At 54.9% G+C, this 17,394-nt stretch overlaps 1 protein-coding gene across 1 annotated transcript; it reads right to left on the bottom strand.

The window, feature by feature from the left end:
* Positions 1 to 15,153: 15,153 nt before the first annotated feature.
* Positions 15,154 to 15,924, bottom strand: LOC107498587 (gap junction alpha-3 protein-like). Its single transcript, XM_016121898.2, has one exon. The coding sequence runs from the start codon at positions 15,922 to 15,924 to the stop codon at positions 15,154 to 15,156; it is 771 nt and encodes a 256-aa protein (XP_015977384.1).
* Between the last annotated feature and the right edge of the window lie 1,470 nt (positions 15,925 to 17,394).

Raw genomic sequence — 17,394 nt, forward strand, 5'->3', positions numbered from 1 at the left:
GGGGGGGCCCAAGCCAATCGCAGCTCAGCCAGCAAGGAAGACGGGGTGTGGGAGAAGCCACCCCACGGTCTGCCTCAGTCAGCAGCATCATCATGAGAACTCAGGCGGACAGAGCTATGTCCCCTGCAGGCCCCGCCACTCACCCTGGGGCGACTCTCTCCCTGGTTCCAGTTAACGCAAGACCAGCTGTTCAGTCCCTCTGTGAACCTAGGGGACGGCACTGTCTGCAAGTCGAGGGGCAGTGGTCCTCTCGGCAAATGAGACAGACACCCACGGGTCCCATGTGTGTCCCCAGGTGGGGTCAGACACCGATGCCCGGACCCGAGGAAACGCGCAGCAGCGCCCCGTGACACCCTGTCCTCTTCTCCTCCGCCACTCTCTCCTCCTCGCCCCGGCCCCCGAGTCTGCGAGGCCCCGCGGTGGCTTCCTGCCCAGGTGCTCTCTGCCGCGTGGGTTAGACCTCTCGCTCTTGATGAACGATGTATGTGTGTAGTTTTATATCTTGATCAACGAATCCCATCTCAGACGTGCAGAGTTATGTCCCTGTGTTATGTCCAGTTCTTGCCTGCTGTCCAAGCTGTCACCTGGTGTCTATGACCTGTGGCTGAAGCTGTGTCTCGCTGAATTACTGGGTCCTCTATTTCCTCCTAATCTAAGGCTAATTATTCTCACTCCTTGTCGGCATCCTTTTAAACCTCTGAACAGAGAAACACTATGTAACTTCTGGCATTTTTGTAAGCTGTTTTCTTAAAGTTTGGAGCACACGTTGATGCCTACTTTTTGACAAAGTCTTTGACAGGTTTGCCAGTTTGTCACATGGGTTCTTAGGCGAGTCAGTGCTATAAATATTTATTTTAAAATAATCCTTACAACCCTACAAAATAGGCATTGTTCTTCTTCTGTATATATATTTATTTTAAAAAAAAGAAAAAAGAAGCCTAAAGATTAAGTACTTTGTTCAAAGTCACCCAAGTTGAACCCAGGCTTGACTTCAAAGCCCAGGTGTTCTCAGGGGATTCTGAAATCTGTGGACCAAATGACAGCGTCAGTCAAGATGGACTGTTAAAATTATCAGATTTTAAAAAATGCTTCTGAGGACACTGAGGTAAAATGGCACACAGGCGGGTGGAGTTCAGGTGAGCAATGCCCCGAGGAAAACAGTGAGATAAGGAGGGGAATGGACGGACCTTGCCGTCTGGCAGACGCCAGGCACGGAATAAGGCCCCACACGACGGTCGTGTGGCATGTCGGGGCACACGCAGCAGCGGCCGGGCCTGGGGGCCCAGCTCCGCCGCGGCCAGGCGCCCGTGTGCCCCCCGAGCCGGCTCCCCACCCACGGCGATCAGACGAGCGAGGTTCCGCTCACCGCACTGCACACCGCCTCACACCCACACACGGCCCGAGAAACGTCTGTGAAAAATAAAATCAGGCCCTGAACGACGTCCGAATGCAGAACCACCATGCGCTGGGGCCAGTGAGAGTCCCTGCCTAAGACTCTGAAATCACCTCCAGGGCCACAAGAAATGTGTGTGTGCACGCGTGTGTGCATGTCCGTGTGTGTCCATGTGTGTGCATGCGTGCGTGTCTCCGTGTGTGCGTGTCCGTGTGCGTGCGTGCATGTGTGCATGTCCGTGTGTGTCTGTGTGTGTGCCTGTGTGTGCACATCTCCGTGTGTGTGCGTTTGTGCATGCGTGCACTTGTGTTTGTGTGTCTCCGTGTGTGTGTGTCCGTGTGTGTCCGTGTGTGTGTGTGCATGTGTGCATGTCTGTGTGTGTGTGCGCGCGTGTACACGCGTTTGCTCACCCAGCTCCTCTTGTATTTGGCTGAATCACAGGAGAGGCTGACACGCTCTCTTCCCAACTATTGATTCGCTGTGTCTACTCTGTATTTCCTAAAAGTTGTTATTTGATTAAAAGGCAGAATATAAAAAATATTAAAGGACATTTGACACCATTGTCAGACGACAAAATAATAACAAATCTGTTTCCATACACTAGTGGTGGTGCAAACCTTACTATCTAAGAAATAACGTTTCTTACTTTTGCCCAAGAACTGTCCTGCAAGCCACTCCCTCCCACCACGTCTGTAGAAGAGCTTCACATATGGTACCTTCTTCTGAAGGCCACCAAGTGTCCAGAGGGAAAACGCGGAGTCACCGCCGGTCACCTCCTGCCCGCCCACGTCCAGGAAGCCCCCTCCGGCTCGGCCAGGGAAAGTGGGCCTGGACGCGGGCCGCAGTCTGCAGCTGGGTCCGACCTTAGTCACAGGTTATATTCTCTCCTCTCCAGCCCTCGTCCCACCCCGCTCTCTGTCTAACGAGCAACTATACTATGGAAACTTTAGTGGAAAGAAACTGAAGACAATGAGTTACCGGTAAGGGCGGGGTGAAGGCACACTGAATTTTAGTCAATCGCTTCTCTTTGATTTTGCTAAAATATAGGATAAAGGCTTGAACAATACTGAACTTACTGAAGAATGAAACAAAATAAGTTGAAGAAAAAAAGGAGAAAAACAGTAGAGAGATAAAAACAGTACACCAAAGTTATGAATAGAGGTCATTTAAAAGAAGGGAAGTATTCTACAACAGATGAAGAAAGTTTTAATTCCTTTTCACATTAAACATTGTGCATAACAATCAGCTAACAGAAATTACTGTAGCACAGGTCGAGGTGACATTAAACTGAGGATAAGCGTTATGAGAAAACCCCATTTAATGAGCATGATGATGTTAGATACTATTATTCTTCATGACAGTAAGATACAACTTATCTTGAAGAGAAAGCAAACAGTGCAGATCAAGGAGACGCGCTGAGGCTTTGATGCGGAAGAGAAGCCTGCCCTGCCCAGACGCGTCGCAGAGTCTAGGGCGATGTTGGTGGAAGAGGCGCGTGAGACGCCCAGGGCCGAGCTGACCCACGGGCCGGCAACTCGGGCATCGTTTGATCACCGGGGCTACGCAGCTTCCACCTTTGGGTCGTTCTTGGCAGAGGGACCTTCAGTAGTAGCTTTGGCTGTGATCAATCATATTCCGACCATCAGGCTTCCAGGAAACCGTTTTAAAAGGGATAGTTGAGTATTTTCATGTTACACTGTTAAGGCATCTAAATTTTGGGTGTTTTCCGTATATAACTTTACTGCTACTTTTAATTCTCTTTTTTCATTTTGCACAACAATGACATTAGGTATGAAGTGACATAATCCTTTCTCTATAAACGAGCTTGTCCATTTGCAAACTCTAAATGGAGGTCCTGCGAAATGGAAATTTAGAATGCGGGAACACACAGGAAAAGATATTGAAAACCAGTAGAGAGAATTTTTAACCATCGTACACATTCAGTCGCCATTAGCTGAGAGTCTTTAACTCTGGAAAAACAGAAGAGGAATTAGAATTAAAACAGATATGAGAAATAATTACCAGTAGTTTTTGTTTGTTTGTTTGTTTGTTTGTTTTACAAAAGAAGAAGAAAGCCATAAATGGCTTAATTACCAAGTAAGTGCCTACTAGATTCTTCTTTAGTCAGCACTCACAGGTTCGCCTTTGAGCAGGTGAAGGACGCATGCGCGCCGCCGACGCCCCCGGAATGTAACGCTTAGTGAGCACGTGAAGGGCCCGGCCAGGACTCGCCCCACGCTATTTGTCTCAATCCGCAAGGCCAAAAGCGGTTTATTTTGGTTTTTGAAAAGACTGACGCAGAATGACCAGTCGATCTGTTAATATTCAAATTTTTTTTCCAAAAAAATACTGATAAAAAATTATACTTTAACGGGAATGAATCAATGGCTTGATTTCAACACAAATCCCACCACCTTTAATACGAAATTGAAACCTGGGAGCCACGACGGGAAGATAATTAAAGAATTCGGTGGCCGGGAAATCGCTCATCAATATCGAGATCAATACTCAGAGGCAAATGGAGTCTCGGGTTCCGTGCACACAGTCAACAGGTTAAAGTCACTCGACAACCACCCATCGATGGCACGAGGGCTCACCCGAGGCTCCCACGCCGACTCGCGGTGGCCCCCGCCCGCCCGAAGGCACAGCGCGGCCGGGGAGCTAAGAGTCCGCCCTGCGGTGGCCCCCGGGCCACGAAACCACACGAGCAGCTGCAAAAAGGCTCGCGCCAAAAACGCCGCCTTCAAAGTGGCAGACATTTTTGGGGGGCGGCGTAGAGAGCAGCACCTTTTAGACCCTGGAATGTTCTAGCCAGTCGAGACTGTCATTAGCCGCCACCTGCACGCATCGCTCCAGCCCCGACCGCTGAGCCAGTTTGCAGCGGTGCATCATGTCGCACTGGGACACCGCGGCGACCCTGAGCCCCCGGCTGGTGAGCACTGACCTCACGCGAGCCGAGTCAACGAAAATACTCTGCCTTTAAAGGAAAAACGAACATTTCCCTGCTGGGTTTAGAGAGAAAAGCCCACTTTATTTAAACAAAATTATGTTAAGGTAGACCACTTCGGTCGCCCACGCGTTTCTGATGATCGGAATTCTTTTTCACAATTAAAATCCTTTCGGAACAAACCTGCTGGCGCAGATGTGGCCACCGGGGGGCACCGCTGAGCTGCGTGTCTCCGACTCCTAAGGAGCAGAGTCAGCTAAGAGGTTGTTACTCTGCGCTGAAGGCCACAAACGTGTAAACAAAGGCATGTGACCCGCCCAACCTCCTCGGGAGGCGCTACTGCCCGTTTCCTCACCATTTTTTTTTTTTTTTTTTTGGATGAGGAAACCGGGACGACTTGCCCGAGGTCACACGCCTGTGAGCAGTGAGCAGTGAGCTAGGACACACTTAGCCAGCCCTGGTCTCAAACGTGCTCCTTCGATCACCGCACGACCCTGTCTCTCTAGAGTCACCCAGCCACCTGAATTCCTGCACAAGTGCAATGGTATCAGTTAAGCCAAGCTGAAAACACTTCCTCATTATTATATTTGAAAACTCATTAGCATAAACGTTTCCTAGTTTGTGTGTCTGGCTTTAACTTTAAAACATGACATCTAAATTACATTATCCAGAAGTAAATGAAATTACATCTATAAAATAACAGGTATGGACCCCTACCTGTAATGAAATAGTTTATTTCACAAGGTAGTAAACACTTATCACAACGATTACATTAAACAGAATGCAAAGTGTAAAATGGATACCAAAAAGCAGGCGGAATTCATACCGAGGTTGAAGTTATACGTTTTTAGTAAAATCAGACGTGAGCATGTAAACGAATGGATAATACAACCATGAGACAGACGTGCAATCCCATTACAAAGGCGACTGTCACCTCCTAATGTGACATTTGCACGGAGAAACCGTCCTTGATAAATAAGGCGCAGGATATCTGGACTGCTGACCTGCTCCTCTTCCCAGCCTGAAAAGAACCGGTGACCTCGTTCTGTGTGCTTCAACACAAAATTAAGGCATGACTGCACTGTTCTACAAATTCTGATCCAAGGCAGATAGAATACATCAAAGGAAGCCCCGGGAGCTTCCTCATACACAGGTGAGCCGGCCGCCGCTCACGTGACCTCTGCAGCCCTGGCTCTGGCTGCTTCTTCTCATCGACTAGTGAGAGCTACAGACTAGTCTGTGCCTCTTAAGACTAAAATGTGCCACACTGGAGTAGTTAAAACTTAAACACACTGGGAGAAATCTAACCCTAGATAAAGAGAAGTGTCATTTGAAAATTAGTTTCAGTTACCCGTAATTAATAGAGACTATGATAATGTTCCAGTATTTGTATCCATTAAAATATATATTTGAGGCCAGAAACAATAGGTTTAACTGAGATTTGTAAACGAATCCATCTATCAATATAGAAAATAGCAAAATAATCATGCCTCAGTCAAACCGGAGAACAAAATAAATTTTTAAGGAAAATAATTTAAAAATTAAGTATTTGCTTTTGGACAATGGTGATTCATTACTTTGTTGTTGTTGTTGTTGTTTTGAAGCCAGTCGGTAAACATTACAGAAGGCATAACTTTAATTTGCTTTACCCAAAACACTCAGAAAAACTTGAAAAACCATGTATATTAGAAGATGCTACACTATACAAACCCAGGAGCCAGGAAGGTGCCAGAGAAACAGAGGACAGGCCGGGGAGAGGATGGGTCACAGAAGAGGCCGCGCTGGGGTGTGACCTGCAGGAAATCAGGCACCACTGCTCTGTCAGGTAACGGGACAGGGACGCCGGTTCCACGACAGGGCGCGGGGTCGGTCATGTTCGCGACCTGCACACGGAGTGCCCTCAGCTCTGACCGGGACAGAGACTCGAGAACACCACCGTCCTCTCTTTTGACAATCCTAGGTGATGTGTCATCGCCTACAGAAGCCTCTGTTACCAGACGATAACTGTCAACACAAAGGCTAGTTTAAAACACCCCGAAGAGGAAGGGGGGAGAGGAAGGCGGGGAGCAGAGCACTTTCCTTTTGCCTTTGTGAGTGTTCAAAATGAGGACGATGAATTTGATAAACCCGTGCCCCGCCCCCGGGCTCAGCACAGCAGAAATGGGCAAAGGAGACAAGAATCTCAGTCACTTCTCCCCCTGCCCCTTCTCGTCCCTCCCCTGGCTCGCCCTCGTTCCTTCTGGGGACTCTAGGGTCCCCAGATCCCTCTTCTTCCAGAGGAAAGATCAAATAAGCCTCTCACACTTGAGTAGGAATTACTTTGAATCCATCACAGCCAAAATTGTTGTTCAATAGACTATTTCCGGTCAAAATGGCAGTGGTCCATAGCTACAAAGGCAAGTCCCAGCAATTATCTGAATCACGGGGGCAAAAAAATATTCTAAAAAATATTTAAATAATTTTTTGGATGAGGAAAGTTTACCATTCTAATAATTTTTGCTTGATGGTCCTGGTGACAGGGATGATAATACCGATAACGAGATTTATTGGCTGCTCACCGTGTGTCAGGAGGTGTGCTCACGACAAGCGAACAATGCGGATAACATCATCTGTTTCCCAGACGAAGAAACTGAGGCTGAAGACAGCTCTGAGCAGCTCTGAGCCCGAGCGTCCAGGGCTACGGCCAAGAGGGTTTCCCGGCCTCGGCGCGGCTGGTATCTGAGGCCGGGTGGCTCTTCGTGGCGGGGGCCACTTCGCGCATCGTGGGATGTGGAGGATGCGGAATGTCATCCCTGGTCTCTCCCCACTGGGTGCCAGTGGCACCCTCTCCTGTGACAAGTCACGGCAGTAAAAGCATATCCCCAGACGCTGCCTCATGTCGCCCAGGGGCCAAATCGCCCTGGTTGAGAATCGCGGTGTGAAGCCCTTACCTTGTCGAAACATCGAGCCCGCATGGAGATCAATTATCCTCGCCTGCCACCGGCGAAGGGCCGAGCTGGGGGACGAAGGGCGTGGGCAGAGCTAAGGCACATGCTTACTGTCCACAGCCTAATGCCTTTGAAGTTTCACTAAGAGGCCCGAGCACCTTGTAAGGCTGGACAAGGAGGTTCCTCCCTCGGGGGTTGTGGTGACAGGGACTCTGGGAGAGCCCGTAACTCGGCCGCACCCAAATGGAAAATAGGCAAATAATGCATCATCTGAGGTTTAAAGGGATCATCCGAAATTAATTATTTTTAAAATGGCATGCTTAGCTAGAAACTCCCCCAACTAAACAACCCGGATTTACGGACCATGTGGAGCACGTTGCATAAATCACGACGCTGAAGCCTCACGGCCACTGGGGAGGTAAATAGTGTCCTGGCCACTTTGCAAAGGCGGAAGCTACAAATCAGACGAGGGGGAGAAGCATCCGCCCTCCTGGGCAGGGCCTATGTCGCCTCCACTTTACAGAGAGGCCCAGGCCCAGCGGTGTTCAGTCACAGAGCCAAGAGTCCCCTGGGGCCATGTGGCTTCAGAGCAGGGTCTCCTGACCACCCCCTCCTACTCGCAAAGCACCAGTGTGAAGTTAGGTATGAAAATCGATGACCCGGGTGACAGCAAACCGCAGAACGGCCTCCAGCGCCCCGCCCGAAGGGGCGGCCCGTGGGAGGGGAGCTGGGCTTTGGTTAAGGTCCTGAGTCTTCCAAAAAGCCCTGCCCGTGCAGCAGCCCTGGGAAGGCGTGAGAGGGACCCGGGTGGCAGAGCTTTGGGCTGGCCCTTCCCCTTGGGGGAGGGGGGCGGGGGCGGGGCTGGGCCAGGAGGCGCCTCTGACCCCTTAGTCCTCGAGGTCCCCGGGGAACTGCCCATCACAAGCCGCCACCTGCCGGGAGCAGGAAAGGAAGTCGCGGCGCACGGTGCGCAGGCGCGAGGCAGGGGCTCCCGGGCACCTGCTGGGGGTGCGTCCGCAGAGGGCCCCGGACGCGCGCACGGCCACCTGCCACTTCGCAGGGAAGGGCGGAGGGGGCGTCGATGGCCCCGCATCGTCGCATGCAGGACCTTACAGAGGTCACTGCCCCCGGGGTCTCCACAGCCGCGTCTGGGACGTTGGGGTCACACGCCGTCCTCACGCGACCCGGCCACGGTGGCCCCGGCCGCTGCGTGTCGCATCATGAACGTGTCATCTCCGACCTGACATGCGCTTCGGTCGCTGCCAGGACGATGGAAAAGTGAAATAAATGCGCCTGTCGTCTCGGGCGCGGCCCGGTCACCGTTAGTTCTCGAGGCCGCGTCGTGGGCGACTAAGCCCGAGCGGCCCTCCCGTGGGGTCCCGGCGTGCGAACCCCCAGGGCGGGCACAGCCCCGCGGCCCGGAGGGACTCCCCCGAGGGGGCACCTCTCAGCAGGCCGCCGGGGGCCGAAGGCTTGCAGGGCCTCCCAGGGGACAGGAACGGCCAGCTGTAGACCCTGGGATGTGACCTCAAAGTGTGGACATTTCGCTGGACAGCCAGGCCATTGCTCTATCGACGGGACACTGCATACAAGCCCGTGGAAGCGCGTGGCCAGGACCCGGCGCCCTTCGGAGGGTGTCGCTGCAGGCAGGGGTGACACTGACCCTCCTGGCCGGAGTCACACCCCCCCTCCCCACTGCAGACAGCAGGAGCTCGGCTGCGGGCAGGTAAGGCCTTCCCCGTGCGTGTCCACGAGAGGACGTCCACGCCCGCACAGAAAGTTCACAGGAGTCCGTCTGAGCCGGACGTTGGGGACATGCCCCGAAGCAAGACGTCAAGGGACAGAGAAAACGCTCTGGAGAAGGGCAGGTCTGCAGTGCGTGTCCTGCATTTAGCACCAACGGAGAGAAGGGCAGAAAGGCGCGCAGCCCAGAAGCCTCCGGGGAGGGGCCGGGAGCAGGGGGGCGGGGCGCCGGCCGCCCGGCAGGGGCAGGGGCGGGAGGGTTCACGCTGACATTTGCGGCACACGGATGGCATGTGGGCAGCAAGATAACAGGGGACTCAGTCGCCGGCTCGGGGCCCGCGGTTGCGCCTTCCCAGGGCCTGGAAAAGAAAATGATCCTGACATTTCAAAGGTATGTGATCCTAGATGCAGAGGACCGTGGGCAGGGCTCACTTAAGGCAAAGCGTGACCTTTGCTGGGGTTTCTATAGGCCTGAGACGTGACTGCCCAGCATGACCTGCCCAGGTAGGAATGCAGGGTCAGACAGGCCTCTGCGCTCACGCGGGGCACTGGGTTCACAGGCCTGCCCAGCAGACCCCGGAGCTGGTCGTGTCCGATGTGTTGCCCCCTTTCCACTCCCTGGGGGGCCCGGAGGGACAGGGCAGGGCCATCAGACGGGGACACACAGCGGGCCCCTCCCTGGCCGCTCTCCTGCCCACCGCCCACCCCTCACTCATCCACTAACTCACCGCTGGCGGAAGCCTTCGGAGTCTGCGACCTCTGACCTCTGCTGGCTTCTTTTAAGTAAGCTTTTTACTGAAGTGTAATATGTGTGCATGAAGCTAATAGAGCTATTAATAACTTGTAAATATATATATACATACACACACACATATATACATATTTATAGTATTTGGTTTTCTTTCCTATTTTGAAATGTGACCTCAACATAAATGTTTCTCAAGGCCAGAATTAATTCTCCAAAATGAGAATAGCCTTTTACAAACTTAGGAAAGCAACGTCAACTCACTTGAGAAAAATCTGGAAACAGAGGCAAGCTTCGGGAGGTAGTAGACCGCCAAGTCACAGCCCTGGCCACGTGTCAGCCATGCCTCCGGCAGAGAGGCAGGAGATGGGGGGCGTCAAAGCCGTCTGGCTGTCGGGGCACCTGAGCCCCGTATGAGAATGTCAAGACCCAGACAGAGGGGTCGGGGGATTGTCCCAGCGAAGCAACTCTCATTTTGGATGAAAGCATCAGGAAACTCTTGAAATGAAAATTTCTCCTGATGCCGGGTGTTAGAATTTCAGAAAGAAATATTTCGGGGAGGGGGAGGGGGAACTTCGGAGTAATTTCTGTGTTTATAACCAGTGACGGCCAACTATCTGGCATGAGGTTTCATTTTTTAAAAATGAGTTTTCGAGACACATGTTCTTTGGGGGGAAAAGGGGCGTGTGGGCTTTAACTTGGTGAAAGGGAGTTAACGCCCGCGCCCGGCGGTCATTGCCACTGTAGGCTCATGTGACGGCAAATGTGGTAAAGAGAGGACATCAGCCTTCCCGACTTTGCGGAAGCGGCGTCTGAAATGTGACGCCCTTACGGGGACAGGAGAGGAGCTCTCATTATGACCAGACTTTGACACTCCTCTCCCTAAAGCTGTAGCCCGATCGCCCTCCAGCTGGGGGCAGGAAGACTAAGTGACCGGCTTATGACACCTAGAAGGGGGACGGGGAGGGACATGGGTGTGACTGCTGACATGGGTCACGGGGACGTGGCAGCTTCTCTTCACTGGTGCTGTGAGGACACCAGAGGTCCCCCCCGCCCCGCCCCGTGCCACCGACCCACCGCCCAATCCGCACAGACACTAAGCAGCGGACCGCATGGCTGCGGCTCCAGTCGCTGGCTGTGTGGCAACGGGCGGCTGCCGTGGCGGCCACGTCCCGTGAAAAAGCCACACGGCGTCAGACACACCCACAGCGAGGCCCCAGAAGGGGCGCGTCAGGTAGCACGTTGTTTCAGCAAACGACCTGAGCTTGGGCTTACTGGGTCCCTGCCTTTTCTGTCCCCCTCAGTCTCCACTGGCAGGGCACACGCACGGTCGGGCGCCATAATTTGGAAGAGAAGACGTCGTGTTCATTCATTCGTCCACGCAGCAAACTCTTTCCGAGAGTCCGACGTGTGTCCCAAGCCCATTTCTTTTCAGTGACAAATGCAAACAGCTACGTTGAGTCTGGGTGGGGTGAGTATGAATCTTCTTACAACTTCCTTTTCCTGCTTTATCGACCAGCCCAACGGTCCCTAAGTGGATAGTCAAGGCTGCCTTTTGTCCCTGAGCAGATATTCTGGGCTGTTTGAGCAGAATAACTCTGAGCGGGCAGCCACGCCATCGGTCACCTGCCACCTGGGCAGAGGGTCCCTCTTGGTGTCCCCACCAGGGGCTCTGTCAACAGCCCTCGAGCCCCAGGGGTGAGTATCCGATGGACGAACGCATGACCTGCCTGAGGCCACTGGGAGCTGGTCACCTTCAGTGCGACAGCCCCGGGTCCCAGGTCACCAGGAGCCACGTGGGGGTGCTTGTCCCATTCCTCTGCTCTTTGAGACATGAAGACTACCTGGGGCACTCTAGGAACCCTACAGCGGAACAGAGCCTGGCTGACCTGGGTGTGCCCTAAATGGAGCCATAGCACGCTTATAGGAGGGGACAGAGGACACTTGCCAGCGGCAGAGGTGGCATGAGGTGGATGTCCATTGGAGCGCTGTGGCCAGGAGCCAGGAATGCACCGCCTCCGGAAGGGGAAGGGGTCGGGTCCTCGCCAGGGGCCTGTGGGAGGAGCCAGCTCAGTGGCCCTGACCTCGGAGCTCGGCGCCCGCGCTGTGTGAGGACGACTCCGCCACAGAGTCTGTGGTGACTCGTCCCAGCAGCCCCAGGAAACGGAGACACCTGCCCTCCGGCGAGCGCCACGTGTCCAGCGATCTTCGCCCAGACCCGCAGCTGTGCGGGAGTCCGGGTCCCCACCTAGCCCCGCAGTACATCTCGTGACTGCTGGTCCAAAAGGGCCGAAATTCAGGTGCCCGTGTCCTTCCGACCTCCACCTTTCCACCCCTGCGGGAGAAGCTCACGGACCCCCCCCCCACTCCACCCCCCACCCCCGCGTCCTCAGCGGCCCGCCCCTCTCTCATCGTCTCAACTACAAACAACTGCTCCGAATTAAATGTGGAGAGAACGTAAATCACACTGAAGATCCGGCCCTGCGTGTTAAGTTTAGCTGTCGTGTCCACTGAGACTGTGTATGTACGTGCGTGAGTGATGACACGTGCGTACACGCATACTTCCTTGTAAATCAGCTTCGTTGGCCTGTAAGGAACACGTGCTAAAATAAATCCATTAATGAATTTTGAAAACGGTCCACGCTTGCGTGGCATCTCACCCAGGCGTTTCCTGGTCTCCTTGGCAATCCGCCCATCCACGACCTGACCCCAGGCCATCCCTGACCGGCCACCTGCCCCTGTCACCTCTCGGGAGGTCGGAGAGGCGATCCGTTCATCACCTTTAAGACAATCTGGCGCATCAGGGCGTTTCTGTCTCCGTGTAAAGTGTGTGGTTAATGCACACTCATAGTTAACAAGCTTAAGTAAGCGCTTGATGAAATTTGTAAACGATCCTGCAGTGCACACAGGAAAGTGACCATTCCTATGTTTATCGTTTCGACTCATTAGGTTTTTTTTTAAAGGTTATTACAAGTATCAGAAAAAAGAGTTTTAAAATTTCTCAGAAAAAAGGAATTTATTTAGTAATATGAAAGAATTCAAGAAAGTGTTACTGGAACAACAATCACCAAAAAAAAAACAAAAAACAAACAAACAAAAAACCTAAACTGAAAAGACACCCAATTTCACCAGGTTTATTTTTTTTAAGGGTGTTTGAATAGATTTGCAGTTAATTCTCCGTGATCTCGTTTGAGAAATCCAGGCCCCGCCCACCCTGTTAGTTTAAGACCCGGATGGCTGGGGAATACTATGAAATTCCGGCTTGCCTTTTCCCCTTTCTCTCTTTATCTTTTCTTTCCAAATCTTAAGGAAACATCTTGGGTCAATTTCATGGATGAAAAGAATGACTCAGTAAAATAAAATTTAAAAAGGAGAAAGTAACTGATTCTATAAGAAATGATTCAGGATTTAAAAGGGCTTGGGGACCGTGCAGTCAGGGGTGACCTTTCTGAGTATTGTGGGGTGTGGCCCACCCACGGGGTGATGGGCCTTCTGAACACAGGGACAGAAGAAAATGGCTGTCCAGTGTACTGCAGATTACCCATAATGTGTGTAAACATAATAGGATAGCATAGGAGTTAAAAATACGCTTAGGGATTTTAAAAATATATATTAAATTGAGAGAAAATTTGTTAGGCTAAAAAGTGCTTAGGCTGGAACATATTTATCTGGGATCGGGCGCGAGGAGAGGCTGTTTCCGTCACATTTGCAGGTGCACAATGTCAGGTTGGGGACAGCCACCTTTCCCCGTGAGGGAGGGGGGACCCAGCCTTGGCGCCACAGGACCTTCCCACGGCCAAATCAACTCCTACGGGCCTTCCTGTGTTACAGAAACCTGAAGAAATATTCCAGGGACTGTGGCAAAATGTCGCTTCTGTGCAATGACTGGTCTTCAGGTCGGGGGTCTAACGCCACAATCCTACCCAGCCTGTGGGGGGGCCAGCCGGGCGGAGTCTCCGCACAGTGCCGGCTTCTTGGTGAGGCTGGGGAAATGAACCCAAACGCCATTATAGCCTCGCGGGCGTCTCCCAGGCCCGTGTGGGTGACCGAGAGCCGCGGGCAGGCTCCCGCGGTGCACACTAAGGGTCGCGTGAGGCCCCGCGACGTGCTCGGCGAGCGGCGCTGCCCGCGAGTCTCATCGCTGCTACTGCTTTGCGCAAATGACAAAGCGCCGGGCCGCGCCCCGCTGCTCACTTCAGGACCTGGAGCCCGCTCTCGGCCGCGAGGACGCAGCCTCAGTGCCCGAAGCCTGGGCGTCGCTGTGCGAACCCCTGTCCCCCCACCCCCTCCCACCCCCCCACCCCCCCGGCACCTGCCGCGGACCAGCTGAGCGCCAGCCGGGGCCTGTGAGCAGCAGCCACGCCCAGGTCCCCGGGGCTCAGCTCCGCGCGTCACGGCATCCGGCTCGGGAAGGAGCCGCTGCAGCCGGGGCACAGCCCGCGGGGCACGGGGGCCCCGGGCGCTCTCAGCGATCTGAGAACGGGAAGTCACCGTCTTGTCACCAGCCTGTCATTGGGGCACAAAGGACTCATCGGAACGTAAAGGGAGTCATGAAAAGGGACGGATGCGATTGAGGGGTCTGGCGTCTGCAGAGCGAGGGGCACCACGCGGGGGGGGGAGCTGTTGGGGGTGGACAGCGAGACGGGGACCAGGCTCGGCGTCACCTCTGCTCAGGGGTCCACAGACAGTGACCGAGACGCGGCAGCGCGCGGTGGCGCAGGACGCTCTGCGGCCTCCAGGCCGCCCCTCCCCCACTGACGCAGGCGGGCGCGGGGACAGCGGGCAGACAGCGGGGACGCGCACGCAGCCCCCGCCCCGGGACTGCCGCGGGGACCCCCAGGGCTCCCCCAGGCCCTGAACAGTGGAGAGAAGCAGCCGCCGAGGACAGTGGGAACCGCGCAGAGGTTTATTCGCCGCGCCCGGCCCCGGGCACCGCTGCGTCTGTGCCGCTGGCGTTTGGGGCCACAGGAGGCGGCTTCGACCTGGAGGTGCCGCAGGCCCCTCACCCCTCTTCCCCTGCGGAAAGCGCCACGTTCTCCCTGACACCCCCTCGCTTCCGCTCTGCTCTCTCCCAAGCTGGGGCGTCCCCATCCGTCCCCATTCGTCCGCATTCTCCACCCAGACAGGCTCCTGGGGGGGTGGCCAGGGCTGCCTGGAGGGGTCAAGGAGGAAGACGGGGACACTGGCAGGTGGCCTTCCTCATTGAGAGCTGCTGCTCCGCCTCCTGGGAGGCCCAGTTCTGCTGGCATGGGATTTGTCCGGGTGGCCCTTTGCCTGTGCTCTGGACGTGGCTGTGACAGTGAGGTCTGCTGCTGGAGGAGGGGTCCTGGGAAGGGCTGCAGTCGGTGCCTGAGCGGGTGTAGCAAGGCAGGGGCCCCACAGTACTGACGGCTGGGGCCTAGTGGGAAGGAGGGCTCACACTCCCGGGCTTTGTGGGCTCCATCCTTAATTCAGGGGAGTCTAAGCTATAGTGTTGGGACATGCCGTGTTTAAACTTCTTCCAGCCCAGGTGATAGATCTCCAGCACGTTGAGAAAGAGCGACAGGCAGGCCACGGCCAGCATGAAGATGATGAAGATGGTCTTCTCCGTGGGCCTGGAGATGAAGCAGTCCACGGTGTTGGGGCAGGGCCACTTGTCACAGCGGTAGAGTGGCTTCAGCTGAAAGCCGTACAGGAAGTACTGGCCGGCGATGAAGCCCACCTCGAACAGCATCTTGAAGATGGTGGTGAAGACGTAGGTCCGGAGCAGCGCCCCGGCGATGCGGACCTTGCCCCGGTCGTCCCGCACCGGGGGCCTGTCCCTCTGGCCGCGGTCGCCGTCCCCGTTCGGCTGCTCCGCGTCCCGCTCTTTCCTCTTCTGTTCCATGCGCACGATGTGCAGCACGTGGCCCAGGTAGATGAGGGTGGGCGTGGACACGAAGATGATCTGGAGCACCCAGAAGCGGGTGTGAGAGATGGGGAAGGCCTTGTCATAACACACGTTCTCACAGCCGGGCTGCTGGGTGTTGCAGGTGAAGTCGGACTGCTCGTCGCCCCACACCGACTCCACCCCGGCTCCCAGCACCAGGATTCGGAAGATGAACAGCACGGTCAGCCAGACCTTGCCCGTGACCGTGGAGTGCTCCTGCGCAGCGTCCAGGAGTCTCCCCAGGAGGCTCCAGTCGCCCATCGCTGCAGACCGCCAGCCTGTGAGGGAACAGCGCCTGTTAATTCGCAGGTAGCACAGGTGGGCTGCAGGCCCCCCACCCACAGGGGCAGCTGTGCACGGGGTTGGGACGCGGTGTCATTGGGTGGCTGTCCTGCCGCTTCCCTCGTGGGCTCTGCCACAGAGCTCTGCAGGCGTGTGAGTGCACGCATGTACATGTGGGTACATGTGTGAGTGCATGCGTATGTGCATGTGCTGTGTGCACGTGTGTGGCCTGTGTGCATGCATGCATGTGTGTGCATGTGTGCATGTGTTTGAATGTGTGTGTGCATATGCGTGATGTGTACCTGTATGGATATACATGTATGCAAATGTGTTCCTTTATCCGGGTGCACATTTGCATGCGTGTGTGTGCGCATGTACATCTGTTTATGGTGTGTTCCCATCTGTGTGTGTCCGTACATAGCGCCCACTACCACGCCAGCCAGGGGTAAACAGCACCAGTGTGACACTGAGCGATGTCACCCTGCACAGTGTGGCAGAAATGAGACGACCACAGGTCACTTGACTCACTTCAGAGACCAGGAAAGGAACGTGACTGCCTAAGGGACACGGACCTCTCCCGGCCCCCCAGCCTCACCCTGGTCTCTGCAGGAGCCCCAGGGCCCCATGTGCAGCTGGCCAGGTCCTCATCCTGCCCCTCCTGCTCCTGTGACATTAGAGCAACTCCTGCCCCGGCTGGTTTGAGTTCAGGTTCCGAGTGCAGGCGGAGCCACGGTGAGCTTTACGCCTCGCTGGGCTCCCTTCGTAATAATGTATGGACCAAAAACATTGTGACTTGGCTGTAATCTCCCAAGGTCTGTTTTAGCAGTACCGCTCAGCACCCAGGGTGGACTGCCGTGGAGTGACACACAGGTCGGAAGTCGCCCTCACGTTTAATTCTCGGGCCACAGACACCAACGCATCATTCACCTGTCGCTGTCTGTCTGTGACCATTTTTAAATGGCACACTTTGGCGATATCGTGATAAAATAAAAGCTGGGGACTCCCCTTGTCCCTAAGGCCGGGTCACAATGTTCACGAGAGAGCTCTGCCTCCTGGGAAGAGTGTGTCCACTACAGCGCAGAAGGCAAAGCAAGTGCGCGCCGCCCTTGTCACCCGCTGTCCCCACAGCCCCTAAAGACAGTGGCTCTAGAGTCACAGAAGCGTTTTCCCCTCTGCGCTTGAACGCGCCGTATGGCGGGTCCTGGCGCTGCCGCTAGAGGCTTTCTTTATAAACTCTGGAAGCTTTCTTTGCGGGATGTAAGGAGGCGACAGCCTTCCTGCGACACCCACCAGCTGTGCCGAGGGCCCGGCGCCACTGCGCACGGGGTCCCGCGCCCCTCCTCCCCGCGGCCGCGTGTCCGCTGAGCGCTCCAGGATCTGCGGAGTCCGGGACCCTCAGACCTGAAGTTCTAGCGCAGGTCCTGCTCCCCGACCCCCGGAGACACCCCA

This window comes from Rousettus aegyptiacus, unplaced genomic scaffold (genome assembly GCF_014176215.1).
Source record: "Rousettus aegyptiacus isolate mRouAeg1 unplaced genomic scaffold, mRouAeg1.p scaffold_m13_p_11, whole genome shotgun sequence".
NCBI lineage: Eukaryota > Metazoa > Chordata > Mammalia > Chiroptera > Pteropodidae > Rousettus > Rousettus aegyptiacus.

What these genes read in the sequence shown, in the direction of transcription:
- LOC107498587 (XM_016121898.2), bottom strand. Translation starts at nt 15,924, where the DNA reads ATGGGCGACTGGAGCCTCCTGGGGAGACTCCTGGACGCTGCGCAGGAG.